At 41.3% G+C, this 24744-nt stretch overlaps 1 protein-coding gene across 1 annotated transcript; it reads right to left on the reverse strand.

The window, feature by feature from the left end:
* Positions 1 to 4422: 4422 nt before the first annotated feature.
* Positions 4423 to 17718, reverse strand: arpc2 (actin related protein 2/3 complex, subunit 2). The gene is made up of 10 exons (XM_083758627.1): positions 17481 to 17718; positions 16007 to 16041; positions 15337 to 15449; positions 12307 to 12352; positions 11265 to 11451; positions 9876 to 9969; positions 9467 to 9593; positions 8411 to 8511; positions 6698 to 6798; positions 4423 to 4503 (listed from the first exon to the last, which is right to left on the reverse strand). Exons 1-10 carry the CDS (start codon positions 17552 to 17554, stop codon positions 4482 to 4484), a joined length of 900 nt encoding a protein of 299 aa, XP_083614753.1. The 5' UTR covers positions 17555 to 17718; the 3' UTR covers positions 4423 to 4481.
* Positions 17719 to 24744: the final 7026 nt, after the last annotated feature.

Here is a 24744-nt window from a genome sequence, read left to right on the forward strand (position 1 = left end):
CGCTGTTTGCTGGAAAGTTCTAGTCAAATGATTTGTGGTTTGCCAGAAAGGGTCTTTCCAAGTTCCCTTTATTCACTTTCACTGCATAGTTATTAGCTGTACAATATGTATTTTGTGTCATGCCGTCTGTTCCCAAACTCATTTAACTGATGTCCTGTCTCATTAGTAGTAGCTTAATAAACAGGTCGATCCTGTGTTAATTCACTCCATCCCACTCATTTGTTAGTTTCAAGAGTAGTGGTTTCCGTTAAGGTGAACAAGTATTCAATGTTGATGAGAAAGTCTTAGACCATGCATACCGGTAGGTGGTGTGATGTAAGTTATGCCAGTGGAACAATGAAAGAGCAACAATGAAAGGCAGCTCTTAGCAAACATCACTTGATTCACTTCTAGCTGTCTGTCTTGTCTTGCATCCTCACCTGACATTAATGAGCATGTCATCCCGACACTTTACCAGTCACCAAGATAATTCAAACTAATTATTTAAATATTTTGATATATTGTACACATTATAACCAATATAAACAAATGTCAGACATGGACAAGTCTTGCCACGGACACGTGTCCATGTACGAACATGTTGATGACCCCTGGAACAGACATAGGCAATTAACCAGAATCAGGCGCCGATACTGGGATACATACAGCATATTTATTAGGCATAGTAACAGAAATCTGTTTTGAAAATTGTTTTTTTATTATTTTTTTTCCCCCTCCTGTCCAAGGAGGGAGGGAGTCTGTCAGTCCGATCAGACTTGCAAAATATACCTTTGGTTGCTTTGAAGGCCAGCATCAGAGTTTTGTACAGCCTGGTCTCTTTTTTAGCTAAGGGTGGATTTATTTTGTTTTTGTATCGTATATCGTTTTATCATATACTATAGGAGACATTGTGCAGAGTCAATATTTGGTTCAGTTGACATTTTACCCATTTCACATTAAACCTGTCTGCCTGGTGACCAGGTGGATAAAATATAAAATATAATAAATAAATATAATATAAAATAATTAGATTAAACTTTAATGATCCAGACAGGAATCAGGATGAGGGGCCTTTTCGTTTTTATGTTTTAAAACACGTTGCTCCCATTATAGCCTACCCTACCACACAACCAAATGAGAAAATACTGAATGGCTCATCAAGAGCCCCAAATAACTCCAATATACTACACACATCAATTGCAAGTTCAAGTTCAAGTTGTACTAGTCTCTGTCTCTCTCAGGGTATTGTAATAGTGCAGAGGTTTTCAACTGGTGGTCCGTGGACCACTGGTGGTCCATGAAGGTATTGCATGTGGTCCCTGACCATGCATTTAGTAGGAAATTGAAGATTTGTTTTATCAACACATCAATGTTGTCAGTTACTGGGAAGTTGGATGTCAAGAACTTCCACAGAAAAGGGAGTTCGAATTCCAAGGTATTGACTGATTAAGGTCACTGTTATTATAGGAAATGTGCCCATATTATCATTGCAATCACACGTGTCTGCTCACTCATATACTGTACATAAGTTGCAATGAACCATTTAATATGGAAGGTTAAGAGAACATAACTAATGGGAAAGGGATAGATGGGTGGTTCTCAATCTTTTTCTTTTTTTTTTTAGCTCAGTCTGACTCTGGACCACTAGCATATGTCACTAGCATAATGACTGTTAAGGGCTTAATTTAATTTGTTAATTTGAGGTGAATTAAGGCCTGAATGACGTTTAGTATCATGAATGTGTGTTGGAAAATGGAACATTGTGCTTGAGCACAAGTGGCCATGATGATGGGTCACTGACTCACTAGAACATTTTGGTATATAGGCCTAGAGTGAATTGGTGGTGTTTGTATGGAATAATGGAAGTTATGGAACACCCATATGAGCTCTGTTCAAAGAGGGTTAGGGTAAATCCTGAGGTCTGGGCCATGTTTGTTGTTTCAGAATTTAGAAAAGACAATTGTTTTGTAGGCTATGATAACTTTATATTGTTGTTGTGACCTTGACTTGACCCAATTCAGCTCAGTACACAGTGACAGTCACGGTTGGACTCACCATTTAGTTGTTCCTGATGAGCTCGCACACCTCCCAGTCCCAGCTGGTCTTTGGTTGGCATCAAGACCAGCAGCACTTGTTTTGTACAACACTGCCCATGCAACCTCACACGTGTGTGTCAATTATTAGTTTTAAGTTAATATTACTATGAACTGAATTGTTTGTGCTTGCGTAAACACACCGGTACGTGTCGGTGTCTTAATCAGTGATAGGCCTATAACCTCGCGTCATTCCACCTAGATAGATAGGCTATGAGTATTTCTGGACCAGAGTAGCCGACTCCCACGTCCCACCCATAGTTATGGTTCCAGTTCCACCAACACGCCACTAACTGCCCTCTTGTGGCCAGTAATAACCCCAAAAATACAAACTATTTCAAAGGAAGACAAAAAACACAAATATTTGCGCCAACATTTATATAAATATTTTTGCTGTAATTTCATTATGACCACCTTCATTGTGACTTGTGTACATTTAATTTACACATTTGTTACATCATTTACACTTACACAATATATGGTTGGTATGACACAATGTCATTCTCCTGACAAGTTTTTATTGCTGCATGGTTGACCAAGTTGGAAGACAGTTGAAATGGTTGGAATGTCCTGCAGTGGCTTAAAACCGAATTATCTTGTCCCCTCTGGGTGCTTCAGGGTTTTGCTAGACCATAATCAATGAATCATCAGTTTTACACAAGTTTGTTGTTGATTCATATCATATTTGTGTTTGTACATTAAATTCACACTACATATATGTAGTGTGAATTGCATTCTTAAAACCACTGCAAATAGGGCTTCCCTCTATCGATTATTCAAGATTAAATGATTGAAAGAATGAATGAAAAAAGTACCAAAACAAACTATATCATTTCAGTATTTTATATTATTTGTATTATTTATAATGCCTTAAAAAGGCTGTGCCATTTATGCCTTATATAAAGCACTTTGAAATGCATATGCCCAGTTGAAGGTAAAAACACAGTCACAATTAAATCATGTTTGTTGAGGTTATACAGACCTATAGCCTACTGTGAATCTTTCACACAGTATAGGTAACACACCACCACCACTAAAAAAAGGGGAAAAAAGAAAAATTCAAGGTATACAATTTCCCTCTGTATTGGGAAATGAGTACACACTATTACTGAAATAGTAAATTAAAAGATAATTCATAACATTTTGTATAGTTGTGTATATTGCAATGTGTGGTTGTCAAAACATTCCTAGGCACACCAGGACTTGTCTCGTGGCACATCGTTTGGAAACCACTGATCCAGACCATGACTGACGAGGGTTCTGCTGAGGTTGCTGTTGCATTTTGGTTAAGGAACCGGAATGCGTTTTAGTCTTTAAGTGCATGCCGACCTGACAGGATAGGAAGACGGTATGACCCCAGAACAGGGCCATGTCCCACGGTTAAAACTATTTGATCTGTCCCAAACCATAATGATGAACATGGGCATGGCCATGACATCCACATAAGAGAATTGGAAGGATGTAAATGCACGCATACATGGGTCTGTTGATTAGCAGCTGCCATGCTGTTCAGACATACAAGGACAGACTAGAACCCACCCAGGCTAACCAGAACCATCAGACAGAAGACACCAAAGAGATGCACATCATGTACAGCAAGAAATATCCATGTGTGCCTGAACTGCAGCGCTTGTATTTGCATGTGATAAATAGAATCATATATTTCTTCTGCTATGTGTGCCAAATAATCGAGATTATACTATGCTTATTCAAAAACAATTATAGCTCAGGAGATTATATGACACACAAAGTGTGACACCAAAGTGTGCCATTTTGCCAATGAAGGACGTGCTTCTTTTTACAAGATTGATTTATTAATTATCTTTCCAATGACAATGGTACAGACAACATCAAAGCACAGAGAGCGAGAGAGATTGACGGAGAGGGAAAATAGGGGATGTTGACTTCAGCAAAATGCATGGTTACTACTGATGGATGGGGTGGGGGGATAAGGAACACCAGAGGTTGAGTCACAGTACATGATGGAGGAAGAACAGGCAAGGCAAGAGTACCAAATGGAGTAAAAGATATCGTATCAAAAAATTCTTTTTTTTGTTCTTTCATATATATATATATATTTATATAGGACTAATAATTCTCTTTTTTAACTACCGTATGCAAAGCAAAGGAATGCCCTTTTTCATTTTTTTCCTCAAGCCTCGGCCTTCCCTAAGTAGAGCCAACTTTAGTTTTTTAAAGAAGAGCCAACTTTATCATTATTTTAGCTTGGAAATAAAACAAAACAAACAAAAACAGACTGGACACGATTTGGGGACGGGGGCATAAGAGCATCCTGGAATCCTGTCCGATGTGGCGTCGAGTCTCAGCGTGGGGGGGGGTGGGGGTGGGGTCGCTTTTAGGCGTGTCCAGGTGCGGGTCCGATTGCGCGTCATGGAGGGGGCCGTGGCCTCAGCGGCAGAATGTCTTGCCCCTGTTCAAATGAAAACAGTATAATATAGCATTAAGCGTAAAGGGCAACTTTCTATTCAATCTACTGAATGTGAAGGGGGATACCATACAGTGTGTCGTAAGCCTCAATGACAGTTTGTCACCTCCCCCTACACATTCAATATATCCCATGATCTTTTGGTGGCCAGATTTCCTGGGCTCTAGGACTATAGTAAATAACCATCAAGAAATCGCCATAACATTTTGTAAAAATAAAAATGAAAGGAAGCAGCAAATGGAAATTTTTTACTTTCTCTAATAACCTAAACATGAACCTTGTGATCTGCCTGAGTATAAATGAAATGGCAGAGAGACAACAAAGGGACTTAGTTGTATGATCTAATATTATATGATAGACCACCCCATTTTAATAATCTTATGATGAAGTATGACTGGCACTGTTTGACGTCTATAGGCGTCATTTAAAGCCAACACTTCACCGTCTATAGACATCAGTGTTTTCAGTGGTTTACGACAGGGCACTCTTACGCAATCTGTGAGTTCATAGGGCTTCCGGATCAGAGGACAACCGGGAAAGAACTTGATTAAAACCAAACCGGAAAAGTTAAAGGATTATCGGATTTCACAAAAAAGCACTTTCAATCATTTTAGAATTACTTTGACTGAATCCTTTGTATCGTTATCGTCGTTCTTTTAGTTGGTAATTTACAGTGGTTAATGGTTTCAATGCGATTTCATGGCAGATGACACATTTTATGTAAGAAGCGTACAGTAAAGTCTTATGGATATATAAGAAAAACACCACTGAAATGCATGTCTGGATGACATGCCAGTGCAAGTTTAACAAAAGGCATCAAAACTCAACAATGAGGAAATAAGAGTTCTAATTGCATACTGTGAGTACGCTGTGCCAACTGTCAAGGCAGATCCTTTCATTCCTAGTGGCCATAAGTCATAAGTCAGAGCAGAGATGGAGCTGCACGTCAAAGTCAAACACATGCATGAGACGACAGATGAGGCTGAATGTAATGTATAAACTACACCCGATAGCATCTAGCATCAAAACAATACTGGGCTTTTAAGGTGATACACTGGCCTACGTTTGTTACCGGTTACGTTTTTTAATGTCATCTTTTATAGCCAAGCAAAAATACAACCAAAACAAAGTCCCCCAGGAACATAATTCCTTGGATTGAATTATTTCAACCTGAAACCTAGGCATTTTATTGGTTACTACTGTAGTAGAATCGTGTTACTAATATATTATAAACAGTCCTCTCCCAGAACAGGAACCAAGCTACTGCTAGGTGATACTGTTCTGGTTAAACATTAACATCTGAGCAAAGGGATTGCAATGTTCTCAGTCACCACGGGCTGGATACATCGATTGTTTTGAACTCGTAAGGATTAGATGGCGAATGTCTGTGTGTGTGGCCGACCCGACTCGCCCCGTGTCTCAGCTTTGCATGTCTTCTGTGCAAAGTGCCTATAAAAATTCCAATCAGCCCCACTTCAAACAGTGCAACACGTCATGCCTAGCTATAAACATCTAAAACCCCACACACCTCCAAAGCACACAGAAAGATTGCTCCCAAGACCGCAGCTGGGATCAGAGAAACCTAAATATGTAGCTGCACTGACTTTACTGACAAAGCACCCGACTGTACGTTATCAGTGAGGTTATCTGAAAATAAAAATCAAGCTTGCGGTTTACTTACAGTACAGCACTGACTTCAGCTGAAACTGAAGTCAGATGTTTACGAAGATATGAAGCAATAACTTGAAATAACAAACAAGTGGTAGTATAAAAATAGAGGTAAGCGTTTGAGTAATGGAGACAGACTGGAACCCATACCACACACTCGCACCCTCTACCTTTGTTCGGTGGTTGGTTGGAGTTTGTTCTGAACTACAAACCATGGCAAACGCTGTAGATGTGACTTGCAATTGTTTTGGAAAATAACCTTTATGCACATAAGTTTAGAACTTAACAAAATTAATAAAATCACCCACAAGCTTAGAAATTCTGAGCTTGTACATCTTCCATTTTCACTATGTCTTTTATAAAATAATCGTGATATTGATTTCAAGTCTGTCGCACAACCCTATTACACATCGTTTATTGTATTTTGTTTTTAAACAAGGTCCCAAGTGTGGACAGAACCACATGGCAGGGTGCATTACTGTAGACTAGGGTGGGTTCAACGGCTACTTACGACATAGTCTTCATCTCCTTCTTCTCTGCGTCGGGCCGGGCTCGGTTCAGAACCTTAAGGAAATCTGAAGTCTTGGCCCTCATACGTGTGTGAATGTAGGCCTGTGGAAGCATGGAATAAAGCAAAATAAAATCACAAGACTAAAAATGTATTGATAATGTTTGAGGCCGACCAGCTGCAGAAACAGATTTGAGGCATTAAGGTTACTTTCATGACATTTCTGAGACCATTCATGTTTCTGGAAGATGCTTCTAAACTTGTATTCTATTGCTAGTTTGACGATAGTGATGAATTACTCTTTCACCTTAAAATAACTAGGCTAGTGGCTTGTGAGCTGGTAGATCTGCTATTTTCAGTGCGCAGCATGCTTTCAAAGAAGACACGCTGCCTTCTATGGAATCCAAATTACTGAGAACTTTACTCATGGACATGCAAACCAAACAAGTTTTAAATGATGCGTGTGTGTGTGTGTGTGGGAGAGGGGGGGTGAATAGTTTACGGAGTAAACACACACACCCCAATTGTTCCTTCCTTGACATTTTCATTCAACCGATAATTGTGCATGCGACCACACACGCACGCACACGAGTCAGACAAAAACAAACAAAAAGCCAGCATGTACACACCCAGTCGGATAATATTCTTGTACATTCAATACATAACAGTAGTGAGTGATACGTTGATTTATGTGTAGGCGTAGGCCTACAGTATATATGCAAATTAATGTAACAGGTAAACTTAAATTCAAGGCATGATAAATGTAAAAACACAGTACATGAATAATGTTCCTCCTTCTCCAGTCCTCACAGCTTCTTACTTTTAAACCACATATACCATCCCCGATACTACAAAACCACAAACGGCAAAAATAGCACATCTACATCTATAAGTGAAAATAACAAACTAAACGTCGTGAGCTTGCAGATCTGCCATTTACAGTGTTTTTAAAAGAAAATTGCCAGAAACAGGGATGCCAGGATTAATATAGTGAAAGCCTTTCATTGAAGATGTTTTCATTGTTGTGTCGTAACATATTTTACATACTAGATTCCTCCTGACATATCTGCCTCTGAAATGTCAACCATGTGAGGGAACAGGTACAGTATAATTAGAGGTTATGGTCAATTGGAAGCTACAGTACACCCATTCCCCGCAATCTCACCTGGACTTTCTATTGTGCAAAAGTTTCAGCAACGTTGTGAATGTGGCATGGAACATATCATTATATTTAGGCAAGAATGGAGGCCAGCAACTCTTTTACAAGAGGAGGAGGGGGTCAGTAATGATAAACACCTGTTTGCTGAAGCATTCACTTCACCATCTTTGATCTTGGAGACGATTAGGTACCTCTCGCATACCGTACACCTTGGGAAAATAGTACCGACGCCTACACACTTTCACGCCGCTCTGCTTTGAACACGGTAATTTAGTTAATGGCTATAGAACATATGACATTTTTTTATTATGATTAATAGTAATATTGTGAACAATATCACAATCCCCCAAACTGGGTCCTGGGGACCCCCAGTTGAATAGTTATGGGTCTCTGTAACTCTGTGCACGAATAGGTCCATTGCATTTGTACACACAGAGTTAATAGGGACAGAACATTTTAATCAAAGGGGGTATTTGGCCGCATGCATATCAAACTGGGGGGGTCCTTGTTATCTTTTACGTTAGAGAAGCTCTGAAACAAGCATTAAGCAGCCTCACCTTGGAGCACTTTATGTGGTAGTGCAGGTAGTCCCTGAAGGTATGGATGAGGTTGATGGTGTTGTCTCTGGCATTGGCATTGGTGTGACGAGGGAATAGCACTGCATGAACAGAACAGTGACAACTTAAAAGCTTTAGGAAAGAAATCTGGTATAAAGAAAAATAAATCTGGTAATAAATGAAGACAAAACCATTTCACATATCTATACAAAATAAAACTATAGGACTCGGGTTATCAACCGGGTTAAGTTGCCTTTTAACGGCGGGTAATTGTTTAATCCAGGGTTCCACCGTGCGTAATACACTAAACCCAGACATGGTGATGAGGCCTTCACGTTATGATGACGAAACCGGAAATCAAATCAACAGCAAATCTGGGCTGCTCCCTAGCAGCCCAGAGCATGGGTTCTGGGAAATTGAGGCCCAATGCAAGTGAACGAGGGGGTAGGGACAATCTTGGCTCGCTTAGCTCTTCGTCTGTGACCCGGATCAAGGAAGTGGCTTTTTTGTCAGCTCAATAACAAATGCTGGGAGTGTTTACTAGCGGTTTTTCATGGATCAAAAGCGCAAATACTTCGGCATATGCTGCAAAGGTAATAAAACAATCTAGGCAGCGTAGAATATTTGATGAAATAGCGGGGAATGCGGGTTATGCCGGCAACATGTTAATGCCGATGATTCTAACAGTTATGTAAAGCATGGGTTCCATGTTTCCAACGTTTCTATTACCATGGAACGGCTGACAGTTCATAAAATGTTCGTGGACCGGCATGGCTAGGGGGTTGGGGATCATCGTACCAAAACACAGAAGACAGTTGACTGGCTGCCTAACCGCTGCTATATTAGTATATCACGACATAATGTTATATCATTGACCATATCATTGATCCTGGTGACGCACGGTTATAGATTCACGGTCAGAAACTTGGGATCCCCTTCTCGCGTACCAATGGGATATGTCCCCGAGTACCAGAACACATACCTGGTTGGGACCCTCTGGTTATCCATGTTATCTCTTTAAGGTTGGTGGCTCTAACAGTAAAGTAAAGGACTGACCGAATGTGATGTATCCGATGTTATCTCCCACGGCAGCGTCTGTGTCTTTGAGCTCCAAAGGGGGCTCCCGGTGACTGAACAGCACCTGTGGGGCTGTGTGGCTGGCTCTCCGACCCTCCTTGAACTCCTAAACACACACATACACGCAAACGTGTGAAAAGATACGAGTAACGTTTGACATAGAGAGAAGAATCCCTCACACCCCTGTCCCGAAATAAAATGGACCTTTATCTTGCGGAAGAAAACCTCAAAAGCCTCATTGCGTGATAGTACACGAGTTCCCAGTCCACCCGCTACAGCTGTACAAACTCAGTAGTGTACTTAAACATAGACTAAGCTTGGACAAATAAGGTGCGGTCGGGGTTTCGCTCCCGTCTCGCCAAGCTGACCGTTGAAACGACCCACTGACCTGCATGAAAACCTTGCCGATGATGACATCATCGTCGTCTTTGAACACCGTGCTGAACACCACCGTCACTCTGTCTTTCTTGGCCTCCACATACCTGAGGACACAACAATATGACCTCCGTTTAGAAAGGGATTAAGGCAAGAATGAAAATAATGGGCAATGGTTTTTGTTTAAGGTCACACTGCAATCTGGTCTGGTGAGAGACTTTTAAGCAGGTTGGCCAAAATCCTTAACTGCACTTTACTCAAGTTGGTCATGAATGTTTAGACAAAAATAGACGATAATTTGGCATTTAAGATGTCAACCTGAGTTGTCATTATCAACTCAACAAAAAAAGAAGAAACTAGAAAGATTGTCTATGATGTTATCTAGATGTTATCTATGATGTAAGACTCCATATTTGGGCATGGTACAATCTGACCACAATTCACGTCAGTTATAAAATTCAAAGTTAAATATTTCAAAGAATATACACCCCTTTTGGTGTTACGCTTTAGCTATTGATAAATAGCAGATCTACAAGCTCATAGCGCGCCACCGAGTGGCGCCACGAGCTTGTAGGTCTGCTATTTTTGAGAAATCGAAGAACGACTGACATAGAAACATAGCTTTTTCAGAGAACTGTCAGGATGTAAAGACATTTTTAGAATCTGATCTCAGGTCAGAATGGGGTAAGGTGAAAACAACAACAAACATGTATGGCTACTTCCTTGGCAATTAATTTGGTGGTGATCGGTAGACAGACCAGTGCCAAGACAAAATCGCTCCCGTGTCAACCATCTCAAATTTGTTGTCTCCACCAGGCCGAATAGGGGAGAGTATGTTTTGCAATCCGTCCGTCCGTGCGTGTGTGCGTGCAGCTAATCTCCGGCACAGTTAACCCGGTCGATGCCAAATTTTGCACACACACTACCTGGATGCCAACGATGAACCTCTGCCCCAAATCTTCCAGAACGGCCTGTTATAGTGCCGTTCTGGAACGGTGCTTTTGAAAAACACATTTGTTGATATTCCAAAAATCCCACAAATCGTTATACACCATGGCATCTCTATAGTCATGTGTTCAAGCCGGATCTGTCCAATATTTCATATTCCATCCTGATTGGCTAAAAAAAGCCTTAGATCATGAACGCAGCGTGCAATTTACATGAAATCTTTCACGGACTTTCCTACTAGGCTATGGAATATATCCCACCCTTTTATTATAGCGCCACCAACAGGTGGACTTTTTGCAAAACACATTTTTGGAACAAAATGCCTCAAATCATCCAATTGCCATCCAAGGCATAAGCGCCACCAGGAGGCCACAACCTGACCTGCCCTGGTGGAGACCCGTGCCCCGAGGGGCACTTTATCTAGTTTGCTCTCTTTTTGTACAGGAACACCTACATGGACTCGTCGTCTCTGTAGTGGACCACAGCTCTGGACTCGCCCTCCTTGCCTTCTTCCTGGAACTTGAAGTATTTCTCGAAGACCGAAGCGAAACAGTTCCTCTTGAGCATGCCCGCTTGGTGGATGACGTCCTCCTTGTTTTCTGGCACGTTGTCCAGGTCGAACAGCAGGGACACATTGTAGCCTGGGACACAACCAATTAAAAGATGAGGACACATTGTAGCCTGGGAAAACAACCAGTTTTCCCAGGAAAACCTAAGATGTGTTGTGTAAGTGGTGACCACCGCGGCATGACGAAAACTGGACTATGAATAGGGGTTAAGAGTTAAGTGTATACACGTTACCGATCAGCGCAGAGTCATTACCTTTGCTGACCTTTCTTATTGTATGTTTTTCTCGTTTAATTTGTTAGATGTGTACAACTATAGCAGCCACTAGCTGCTGTAATACATTCATGTTGTACTATAAACAACGCATGCTACTGCCATGGCAGTTGCTTACAGAACTCTCCACAGTGCAACGCTATGTGATGTAGATTCCCACCAGTGCATGACTCCATATGTAAACATAACATTATGTTAAAATCACATTGTTATATGGCTCATTACCAAAAATTTAACACAAGACTGATTTAGCGGCGCCACATAAGCAAATGACAAAATATTGACATTGGTTGCTGTAGGCTATTTGTTATTTGCCAGCACGTCTTGTAATGTGCACATGTTCGGTCGATCCTCATAACATCAAACTGGTTTAAGCTCGTACACCGGACTGGGTAAACCGGAAATCAAAAATGCATGTCTTTGATCATCAGTGACAAAAGGCTTCATTAGCTGAACTCACAGGCACCAACTATGACAGGCTGTCAATCAACCAATTTAGCCATGAATTATGTCATGTTCCGCTTATTGCCTTTGATGACAAAAGCTTCAATGGATGAATTCATCGAATTTCAAGGGAATTCCTCGAAAATTCAAGGGAATCTCTTTCATGCAACAATGTCAGGCCCAATGCTGTGTTCTGGGAGGGGTCAACTTACTTGACTCTGGAGAAACAAGGTATGTCCCATAGACCCTTTTCAGCAGCTGAAATGATAGGAACACAATTTATTTAGAGTTTACACAAGAACAATGAAACGTGAAATCAAGGCAAAATTGGAAAACAAGCAGAAAACATTAAAGGAGTAGTTACGCTACGAGACTCAAGTCTTAAATGAGTCATCTATTTAATGACCCAGTCATCAAAGTATTGGCTCAGGATTGTCAGGAATGCAACAAAAAGTAAAACAATCTCCATGAATTCATGGTGTGATAACATAGGTGATTTCTTTAGGTGAACTATTAAAAAAAGGAAGGTGATTTTTAGGGTGAACTACTTAACAAATAAAATAAAGGAACGTTAAAGGGAAACTTTGCCTATTTCCAACCAGAATCTTCTGTATGTTTGTGAAGCCTTATTCTTCAATTTGCATACACCACACACACACCATACTTACGCACTCGCACACAGACTCACCCACACATTCATCATACCTTATGTTTGATTACTTTGTCTAAGTTTATATTTATTTATTATCTTAAACCCTTTATGGGTTTATTTTCTCACATGCACTTATTTTACTCTTTGAATAATGTTACCTTTTTGTACTGTTTTTATTGTACAGATAAATATAACTAAAATAAAAACCCTGCTACTGTGAGGAGAACATGTGAAAATTCGACACATTTCCCAAAGCCTTTGTATCTTGAGAGCTCGCTTAAAGTTGATGGGCAACTCTGCCAGCCTAGTGACGTGTAGGCTGGTTGAGTTTAGTCTGTAGAAGTCCGTTTTGCAGGACAAAACTGAAAACTGAATAATCTATGTAAAAGAATAAAACGAATCCAACCAACAGCGAGCAGTACGACTACGAACACTTACGGTTCATGGTTACATTTGTTAAATTATCACTGAGGATTTTACAGTGTAGATTGGGGTCGCTGAGGCAAAAACAATTCAAGCTTTTTAATTTAAAAAGATGAACTAGGCTAACTAGGTATTAAAAGAAAACCATACATATAAACTACGGTAGGCCAAGTAAGGGAGACTGTCTACTTTCACATAAGATGGGTTATTGAAAGGATTTAGACTAGAGACATGATGCATACAGGAGTCATCTATCAGCATCTTAAAAAGCCAAAAAGACAAACTTGCCCTACCACAATAGGCTCGTCTATTAGTGAAAAACCTGAGACGGGTTGTGTTGAGCAGATAATTGCAGCTTGGCTAGGATGAAAATAGACACATGGCTCCGGTCTGAAATCGCTACCTGTCACTGTGGAATGGACAGCACTAAGCTAGGTGGCATCATGCAAATCAGGCGGCGGTACGGAAGACATGCAGCCCTTTTCAGGTGAAAAATGATTCACTCTTGCTCCAGCCTGCCCAAGAACAACACTGGCCAGTATTCAATTCCAAAGAAAGCAGTGGCTGTGTGCGTGTTTCCCCAACACACACCTTGATATGCATCAGTTCCAAGATTAGCCTCATTGGAAACGTGCTAGATGCATAATGCAAATTTCAGTGCAAACTAGATACATATCAAATAAGAGTACAAACACAGGTGACAGTGACGCAATGCTTGATAGGTATCAGTTTCAAGATTAGCCTCATTGGAAACATGCTCTAAGCTTATGGCTGCAGTGTTTGATAAGAATACACATACACAGATGACTGTGACAATGCTTGATAGGTATCAATCAGTTGTAAGATTAGCCTCAATGGAAGGATGGAACCCTTAAAACATCTGGATTGCACTCTCCCATAACTCAGTGGTGGACAGTAAACATACCTTTACAGTTACTTTACACTAGTATTTAAGAAAGACAAGAATACTGTACGTACTCTACCCAAGTACATTTTTTAACATATATACTTAAACTAGTATTTGTATTTGTGGATACTTATGCCTTTCACTCCACTACATTTTCAAGGCAAATGTTGTATTTTGACTCGACTACATTTCTAGAAGGAAAATCCCCTTTTTCCCCCTTTTTTCAATACAGTAATGCATTCATATATTATTTTTTAATGCACTTAGTTTGTAATTTGTACTTTTGAATACTTAGTAGTTACATCTTGACTGAGTATCTATACTTTGACTTGTACTGGGCTTGAGCAGCCTACTTGTCCACCACTGCCTACTCTGCATCCTGTCATGGTCAACGGCTTCCTTTTCACGCAGGCTTCTTGGTCCTGCTGAACCCCATGCATCTCCCCGTCTGCCCTCGTAGACCGAGCCAACGAGGAGGGCAGTGGTCCACTGGAAGGCAGCCAAGGCACTTCATTCAGCAGCGGCGCGTGTCGCTCCGGCACAGTCAGCGCTTCCTCATTTTGGCTGACTCACAGGGCATACATCCTGTTTTTAGCAGAGTCTTCATTTCCATACAAGGAGAAGGAGTGTGCGCGTGTGTGTGCTGACATATTCAGCTCTTCTGTAGCTTTACTCATGTTGAGGTTTTACATTTATTAGCGACAGCAAGGGTTCTGCCTTTAGATCGGTTTGAGCAGCAAAAACGCAACTACATTCCCTCATGTGTCAGACGGATTTGAACCACATTGTTTGATGTACAGGAAACAGGACTGTAAGCCTGTATGTGTGGAGAAAAAAAGAGCACGTGCACACGTGTGTGTGTGAGAGAGATTTACACAGAAAATCTGTGTGTGTGTGTGTGTGTGTGTGTGTGTGTGTGTGTGTGTGTGTGTGTGTGTGTGTGTGTGTGTGTGTGTAATGACTTCCGAGTCCCGACAAGATTAATCTGTGTGACACTTTCTCTCACACTCTCTCTCACACACACACACACACACACACACACACCCCCCTTGAGGGAAGTGACTGCAAGAGCAGCCTGGCTCAAACTATGTCTGCTTCCGTCTTAACTTGTAAAATAAAAACCATGTCTATGAGGAACAAGACCCGACAGATACAGCCCATTTGGGAAATAGACCTCAGGGTATATACATTTAAAAAAAAAAGACAGCATGTCACCCATTTACCCTTGTATGTGCGTGCGTGCGTGCATGCTCCTCTCACCTCGTCAGCCCCGTGCTCCTGCAGCTCCTTGTAGAATTTTAGGGAGATGCTGACCATCACCTTGGTCTTTTCCCCATTGGGGTTAGAGATGTGGTACAGCACGCCATCGAAATCTATGGCCAGCAGAGAAATGCTTAGGGTCTACTCTGTCAAACAAGGCCTAAATGATCACATATAAGGGTCTAGTGGTCATCTATAAGGCTGGACCAAGGGCAGTCCCCCAGGAGTCTGTACTAGGCTCCGTCGTCATTTCCTCGTTATACACCCAGTCTCTTCGCCAAAATAGCCGATCCAACAAGCTCACATCGCGTCAACAGACTCAACACCTTATGAGCTTGTAGATCTTCTATTTTCACAGACCACACAATAGGGATGCAAGGTTTCAAAAGGTTAAATATCACAGTGCTTCTGAAAATCTCTTATCGTTTGGGTTAATTTAATAATATTCTATTAGTAGGCATATTTCTATTATTAAGCCCTTCACCTAATTTAAGTAAAAGAATTACCCACAAGGATACATTCTGACACTTGAGTTAAATTAACTCTAAATTTTACTGTGCTGATAATAATCCCAACATGGATGTAAACGGCTAATGACAATGCCGGAATGCCAGTGACTAGATGCTTTATTGTAATACGATGAAAAGAGACAGACATGATATGACCTCACCTGCAAAGGTCACCTCCACAGCCTCTGGTTTGGTTCTGCCAACAAGAAAAGAGTTTGATGTAAACAACAATGAAATACAGAAAACAGTTTCAAGGAAACTGATGCACACACACACTGTCGTATTTGAATATACTTGAATGCACAATGTCTGTACTTGTTTTTTGTGGTTTTACTGCACTATAATTGTACAGTACGTATTTTTATGTGGCAGCTGGCATGTCCACGACAAATTTCCCTAAGGGGTAAATAAAGCAACCTTGCCTTCAACCCTCAAGAACCCCACTGTTATTTTGAAGGAATGAAAAGTTATTGAGCTATTACTTAACCACTTTCCCAAAGTGTCATCCCTGTTTGGGCACATAATAATTATAATATAGATGAAAATTTCCCCAAATTTTCTAAAATAGGCTTAGCACATCTACAACAAGCTTCATGCCATGCCCATGTGCTTTGTAGCTTGGCTATTTGTGTTACCTTGTTGCATGACAACAAGTCATAATAAAACTACTAGCCTGGCAATGGCATCCTGTGACATATGCAATTAAATATTTAACTAAACTTACATGTGTATGTGCGCAGTATTTATTTATTTATATTATATATATATATATATATATATATATATACACACATACATACACACACACACACACACACATTTCCATAATCTGCTAAACTGGTGTAGGTGGTACAGTACTGTACTACTGTTGAGACTTGCACAGGTTGTAGTAATACAAGTAGAGCTACAGTATTAGCCTTGGCTTGCATTGACTTGACCCAGGAATGCGGAAGGACGCCGCCGGGGAAAGGGCGATGTCTTGGGCTACGTTATAGTGTTGCCATTGCCACCGTGGCACGCACACACACACACACACACTGGTGCATGTACAGTACAGCAAGGTGCTTTGACGTTAAACGGACGAATGGCACTTAATTCATTATCACCGTGCACACAGCTGAGATATGACATGTTTTGTAGTCAGTCTGCAGGTAGGCAGTTTTTCTCTGCTCACATCGTACAGTTCACCTGGCAGTGGGAGAACCACCACCATCTCATTCATTGTGGAATAAACCCGAGCAACTGAGTTGTTTAAACGTGGATTTGATTGATTTTAAATCGGATCCTGGCAACAGAGACAGACACCATACACAACTAACTGATCATCACCCAGTACAACACACCGCTAGCCTGCTAGCTCGCTAGCTAGCCTGTTAGCATCAGCAGACACACCCCACCTAGGTGTGTCTGTGTGTTGGCTAGTCGTGCCTGTCTACCCGTCAGTCTCTTTTAACATGATCAATTATAAACTGCAGCAAACATGCAGCCCCTCATGCACGGCTATAACAACCACCCAGCCGGGGTCCTGCTATCTATCTGTCATCCCCCGTTGCCCGTCAGGCGGCTCGGCTAGCCGCGCTAGCTGACGTTAGCATCGATGCTAACGCCGTCTGGAACAAAACCCCTGTGTCTCACCCGTTGGATGCGGCGTCAAACTTTAGCGTCAGCGTCTCTTCTATGATCCGGTTGTTGATTTCTAACAGAATCATCGCAGCGGACGCCCGGTCGGAAGGAGACGAGTGAATGGGTTTAGGGTCGTATTATTATTTCGCTTGGTTATTATTGTAGCTTCTTTTGTGTCAAATTTCTTGCCAAAGATTTTTTCCTTCCTTGACAGACCCGCTGCTTCCGCCAAGGCTTCCTCCTGTCACTTCCGCGTGTCTCGCCGGGGCACGTGACCTGCACGTCACCAAAGCTGGAATTAATAGCTAAAATGCTTAAATGATAATTATTTTTGTATAACTGTCTACTGAAGGATAAGGAAATAACAGTGGAGAGTGAAATATATGATTTGAAGTCATTCTTATACATTCTCTCATTGGAATAACTTAGAATTGAATTTAAAATATATGTTAAAAGGGATTATATCTTGTCATTAACTGTGCACTTCTTGTCCAATGAAACTCAACTTGTTGATGAATATATAGATAATAAATAATTGTCTATTATAAAATATCACAGACCTGCTTGGGGGATGTTCACTCTCACACCTGCGTTTTATGGGACCAAGTGAAGTAACCACTCTGCTGAAACCATAAACAAAACAGACAGGTACTTTAAAGAGTACATTTCTAAAATGACAGCATGTGTCGCTATGAATGAGTTAAATGTATGTATGGTGCACAGAATGTGAATATTGTATAACATAGTTTTGCAGAATAAATGTTTTCATAGATTTCATAGATAGCTTCATAGACTTGTTTGACAGCACTGTCAAGGCTGTGTCCTGCCACTTTCGATAGTTCAAATTATTTGAACTATCTGGCCACAGAGTCAGAAGAGGAAGACGAGGATAAGGAAGATGATGAGGAAGATTACCTCTTCCTGTTTTTGGCTTTCTTTGTGGTAGCTCCATCGGTCATCGCCTTATATGGCCTGTGTTTAAGGTGCCAGGAAGATGCCCTGGTTGGACTAAACGTGGACTCTTTCTTTTACAGTACCACCTCCTCCAAAATGGGTACTCTTTCTTTAGCCATTTTGGAGAAACAAGAAAGAGCACCTACGGGCCAGCCGCCCATAGGTGGCTAGGTGCTCTTTCTTGTTTCTCCATTTCTAAACAAACCTTATGTAACTGCTATTTGCATGACAAACAGGACAAAGAAATTCCACGACATGTGGGAACCTCTATGGTGGGAACATGCCAGACATTGGAATATGAGGAGGAATGTAAGGTCAAGTTGTAGTGTTAGTGAGCAGCCTAAACCTCTTCTGACCCTGCATTATTGTCTTCTCCAAAGCAGCTCAGGCAATGGATGTTACAGCATAATTGCATCGTGCATGCGTGCGTGCGTGCCAATGATGGATGCCTGAATCCGCAATTCTCCATCTTATTTATATAATTATTATTATCTTGTATTTCTTTTGTTTGGGGGGGGGGGGGGGGGGGGGGTGTAGTGCCGTGGAGACAGTCAGCAAACAGTGAGAGAGATACAGGGAGTGATGCACAAAGCAACCCGCTTGAGTATGACTGATAGATCGGTGCTCTACCCATATAAATATTGATTAGTAATGGATAATTTAGTTATGACATCCAAGCTATCTATTTTAGCATGTATTCATTTGTATGTGTAGACTATGGTCAAACTAAGTGTTGTGTTTGCACCTCACAGAGGCCCCTTTTCCACCACGGCTGAACCGGTTCCGTTCTTAGTCCATGAGCCAGAGCCCCAAAATTGGAATGTTAATTATGAATTTGGTGGGCAAATCCATACCTATATTAAATTGTCTATAGGGTCAATATAAGTAAATTAATATATGATACTAGATTTTTTATATTTATCACACATTTCGTTATTTTCACCTATCATGTATAGGTGAAATGGTGAACAGGAGGTGTGTGTGTGTGTGTGTGTGTGTGTGTGTGTGTGTGTGTGTGTGTGTGTGTGTGTGTGTGTGTGTGTGTGTGTGTGTGTGTGTGTGTGTGTGTGTGTGTGAATAGTTATCATCATGAAACTTCCCCATGCATGCAGATGCAGTTGATTACTTAATACTTACACACATACTGGTTTAATGTATTACTTACAAGTTTTCATAAATTGTACATTTAAATTATATAGGACCGGGGTTTTCAACAGGTGGTCCGTGGACCACTGGTGGTCCGTTGAGGTATTGCATGTGGTCCCTGACCATGCATTTAGTAATGTAGCAAAGTGAAGAGTTTGTATTTTCTTCCACAGAACAGTGCACTAAACCATCTGTGCACTGTTCTGTGGAAGTGCGTCAATGTTATCAGAATTACTGGGAAGTCTGAGGTTAAGAATTTTCCACAGAAAAGGGAGATAGAATCTCAAGAAGGGTGACGTGCTGAAGCTTGCCTGATTGAGTCATCATTATTAGGAAATGTGCCCATATAATCATGTCATCATGTGCTATATCTTGCACATATTTGCCATTTCTACTATCTATATATATATATACACACACAAACACACACACACACACACACACACACACACACACACACACACACACACACACACACACACACACACACACACACACACACACACACACACACACACACACACACACACACACACATTATTATAGTAAAATGTGGCAAAAAAGTTTAGGGATAAAGGTTAAGGCACGCCAAAGATAGGGCCACATGTGTCAGTACTGTATATCAGTTAAGTCCGTGGACCATGGTTTTAGAAACAGTATTCCATAGCAAGTATTACGAAAGCACTAATCTTAGCCCATATCCCATTGCAACACAACAGTGGTCCCCAGGTTGATTCTTAGTCAAGGTGGTGGTCCCTGGTTCACAATCAGTTGAAAACCCCTGATATAGGACAATATGCATGAATTTACATAACTTTCCAGATTTTTTCAGTAATCATTGTCTTCATGTATAGTAAATTAGTAATGAACTGGGGAAGTTTCATGGTGATATAACTATTTCTTAACTTTTGGTGTCCGTCCACAAACTTTGTCCTCCCACAGTGAATGGAGAATTTTACGTCATAGTGTCTGACCAAATATACTATGTGTCTATTTTATGTCATGATGATGTACGATGATAAGAGCGCCCCTCACTTCACACTGGTGTGATTGTTTTTCATCCTATTCACCTATCATGTACATAGGGGTTCATGGACTCATGGCTGGCTCATGGACTAAGAATGGAATTGGTTCAACCCTGGTGGAAAAGGGGCCATGTGTTTAGGCTTCTCCTGGTATGTCAACAATATTAGATAGCAGGTTAACCTTGGAGAAGCTTAAAATGTCACAATAACCCTGGTTGCCCAGAACTATGCAAGTCGATGACAGGCGTAACCAGACGTAAACCCATAACTTGCTGTCACTGTTTAACACCTCAGAAGAACATACTGTATCTGGAACCATGCCTTGGCGCTTGTAAGATATCTTCTCATGGAATTAACCCAATTAATATTACAACAAGAAGTTTCCTCTTTGGTTATTGATGTAACTAATTGTGGCCGTAGGTCGCAGATTACTATGAAAACCTGCAAAACCTGTCAGTCACGCCTCCATATATGGTTGTCAGTCCGTCACGTCTCGTGACATGTCATGCCACCATATATGGCCGTCAGTTCGTCATGCCTTGTGACACGCTCCATGGCCGTCTCCATATATGAAGATCACAACACTGACCTCATCAAACCCAGGATAGTCATACATGGAGAAGACTGGATCATCACCTAGATCTGCATATATGGAGCCGGCCAGCAACTCTACATCTGACCTCAAATCTCAAACCCTTAGATCTCCATACTATATGGAGCTGACCTGTTCTGACATTCCAGATGTTGATCCTTCCCCGTCCTTCCTCTTCGATGTCTCCCTTTTGACTGATACCTGTCCATTCAAACTCTAGACGGGCCCACCCCAAAGGTATTAGCGCAGCCGGCAGCCGGCGAAAACAAGAGTTCTCAACATGGCCTGAAAATTAAGGCTACCTGGACCCTAAGTGGGCTGGTCCGACTCCAGAGGCCCCGCTTGGCCTTACTAATTGGCACACATTTTTCGCCCTACCCGGCCCGGCTAAGAGAAGATGAAAAAAGTCCATATATGGGCATTCCCAGACCTGTAGTTTCAGCGCGGCCTCGCCCTCAGCACGACCTTTCCTTGCCCTTTAGGACGAGGTCGCTTCTCGCCCTCAGGGTGCTCTTACTGGTTTATATACTGTCAGATAGATATGGACCGGGACTTACAAGGTTAAAATAAATAAATGAATCAATGATGCAACCAAAGTCTGAACAAGAGGTATACATAGAATTTCAGATACTATGTACTATGTACTATGTACTATGTACATACTTGTCATCCTTTGGGTATGATGCAATTGCCACAGCGATGGATGTTTCTCATTGCAGGAGGCAGACAAAAATGTTTAGCACGTACTTAACTCGTACCTTGTCGCTTAGGGCTACTGAGCCTAGAACATTGACAGCACGCAATGACAGTTGCGAGGCTCTGCATGAATGGGCAGTAACCATGAAGAAACAAAAGAGACAAATAATTGTCGGGCTTAAATGGGGTTATTTAATTGATAAAGATCTCTGTTCAAAGTTATAAACATATAGTTCATGGCACGACACCTTCAAAGAAACGAAAGTGGCAGGACAAGAGGCATTTGATTCAAATGCCTCTTGTCCTGCCACTTTCGATAGTTCAAATGATTTGAACTATCTGGCCGCAGAGTCAGAAGAGGAAGACGAGGATAAGGAAGATGATGAGGAAGATTACCTCTTCCTGTTTTTGGCTTTCTTTGTGGTAGCTCCATCGGTCATCGCCTTAGAATGGCCTGTGTTTAAGGTGCCAGGAAGATGCCCTGGTTGGACTAAACGTGGGCTCTTTCGTTTACAGTACCACCTCCTCCAAAATGGGTACTCTTTCTTTAGCCATTTTGGAGAAACAAGAAAGAGCACCTACGGGCCAGCCGCCCATAGGTGGCTAGGTGCTCAGGTTCAGGTTCAGGTTTATTTGTCATTTGTATAGATACAGAGTATACATACAATGAAATTTATTTTGCTCAGAGCACTCTCCGTCTTACATACACAGGACATAAACAAACATCTATAGTGCAAGAAAAGACAAAAAAAACAGTAAAAGAAAGTGCAAGTGAAGTGAAGTGCAATACAGTTCAAGGTCAGCTGTTCAGCAGCCTGACTGCCTGGGGGTAAAAACTGTTACTGAGACGGGTGGTACGAGATTTGATGCTCTGGTAGCGTTTTTTGGAGGGGAGTAGTTTGAACAGGGTATTTGCGGGGTGGCTGGTGTCTTCCATGATGTTATGGGCTTTTTTCATACAGCGAGTGGTGTAGATGTTATGGAGACTGGGTAATTCTGTAGTGCCGATGATTTTAGCTGCTGTTTTAATGGTCCTCTGCAACCTGTTGCAGTCCTGAGCGGTCGTGTTACCGTACCACACTGTGATACAGCCTCTCTTTCATGTTTCTCCATTTCTAAACTGGCCCCTGTAAAAAAAAAAGTCAAAGTCTCCTTTCCATACTGTACATGTCTTTTCCCTTTTTTCCCATTTTAACTGTAGGCCTAGTACAGTATGATGATTTCCTGTTTCATAAAGTGTATATTTGTATGTCATTAAATGTTCTGATGGATTGAAAATGGAGTAGCCGTAAACAAGTGGCCTGTGCTTTTTCTGGTTCTATCCTCAAGTAACAGTTTTTGTATTGACCTGTACTTTCGTTTGAAATGTACCCATTCTGCATACTGTGGAATAACATTTTGAATCAATCAATCAATCAATCAATCAATCAATCAACAAATCATTGGTGATCTACTCTCCACATGTGTGTTCTGTTCATGTGCGGTGGTGATTAGTTATACATAGTGATGATTCCCATTCATATAGGCTACTCTGTTAAGTTCATAATTGAATGCAGTTTTAAGCTGCAACACATTAAGGTATAGAATGCAGTGATCCTATTGTAATGTAATGTAAGTCAAAACTGTGAATCTTTAATAAAATACTACTGGGAGCATTAAGAACGGTGTGCGGACATACCTTATTTTTCTGTAGCACCCGTCAACCTTTTGAGATGTGCGTGTTTCCATTTCGGATCTTATCTCATTCTATTGTAAGATTTGTACATGCCCGTCGGCCACCAGCTTACTTCAGAACGATGCAACTCGTTAACCTAATAAATATTGTCAACTTGTCATATAGCACCCGTTTTAAATATCTGCCTGTGTCCCACATGGAGATCTCTGTATCTGCCAGTCTGCCTGTGTCTGAACTCTGGAGAGTTCAAACTGACTGTGAAAAGTGGAGTGGTTAAGTAATCAATTTGCAGGTGTGGGGTTGGAATGGCAATCAATTGGCTGTAATTGCACATGTGAAGGGACTTTGGCTCATTAGGCCCAGTGGCAGAGCCTGACCAGAGCCTTTTGTGGTGGTTCTGGAGAACCGTGGGTCCGACCGATTCGATACCAGGCACTTGGTTCTCGAGTTACGTGCATTACAACCGTACACATACACAGACAGACACACACACACACACACACACACACACACACACACACACACACACACACACACACACACACACAGAAACGTGGCGCATTTATAGTTAGGTGTCCCAGGCTATTAGTGGTTGAGGAAGGATTCCCAGCATGCATGTGTGACAACCCTTCAAGAGGAAAAGTGCCGGGTTATTGTTAGAATCATCAGATCATGTGATTATTTAATTGATAAGAAGCATGAGAATGCATTTCATTGTCACCAGCATAATAGCCACTAAACGTCGCTCACGAAAGGCAGTGGGGTTTGTTTTTGTACTTCTGTATTGTGTCCCGGGCTATTAGTGGTTGAAGAAGGATTCCCAGCATCATGCATGGGTGTTAACCATTAATAAAGTAATGAGCCAAATCCTCGTAAATGTGGTTATTCAATTATTGGTAAAGATCTATAATGAGAAAACATTTCACTGCCACCACCTGCAACATCAAAGCTAATAAACATGTTTCAACAACATATTCAAAGAAAAAAGAAAGAAAGGGGGAGGAGGCTTTTGAACTATAGTCAGATGAGGAAGAGGGTGACCCATGCTTGTTATTGGATGGATGGATGGATGCAAGTGTACAACGAATTGATTGGCATCAATCCAATGCAATACAAAAGGGTAGTCATATAGTGCTGCAAAAGTTGTTAGTATTGGCAAGAGTAAAAACAATAAGAAAAATACAGTTT

Source organism: Protomyctophum parallelum (genome assembly GCF_964188405.1).
Source record: "Protomyctophum parallelum genome assembly, chromosome: 23".
Taxonomy (NCBI): Eukaryota; Metazoa; Chordata; class Actinopteri; order Myctophiformes; family Myctophidae; genus Protomyctophum; species Protomyctophum parallelum.

Excerpts from the sequence above, each read along its gene's own strand:
- arpc2 (XM_083758627.1), bottom strand. The coding sequence starts at position 17,554 with ATGATTCTGTTAGAAATCAACAACCGGATCATAGAAGAGACGCTGACG. Across the intron at positions 15,450-16,006 it reads TGTGGAGGTGACCTTTGCAG|ATTTCGATGGCGTGCTGTAC; the intron begins GTGAGGTCATAT and ends TGCTGGCCATAG. Across the intron at positions 12,353-15,336 it reads AGGAGCACGGGGCTGACGAG|CTGCTGAAAAGGGTCTATGG; the intron begins GTGAGAGGAGCA and ends CTATCATTTCAG.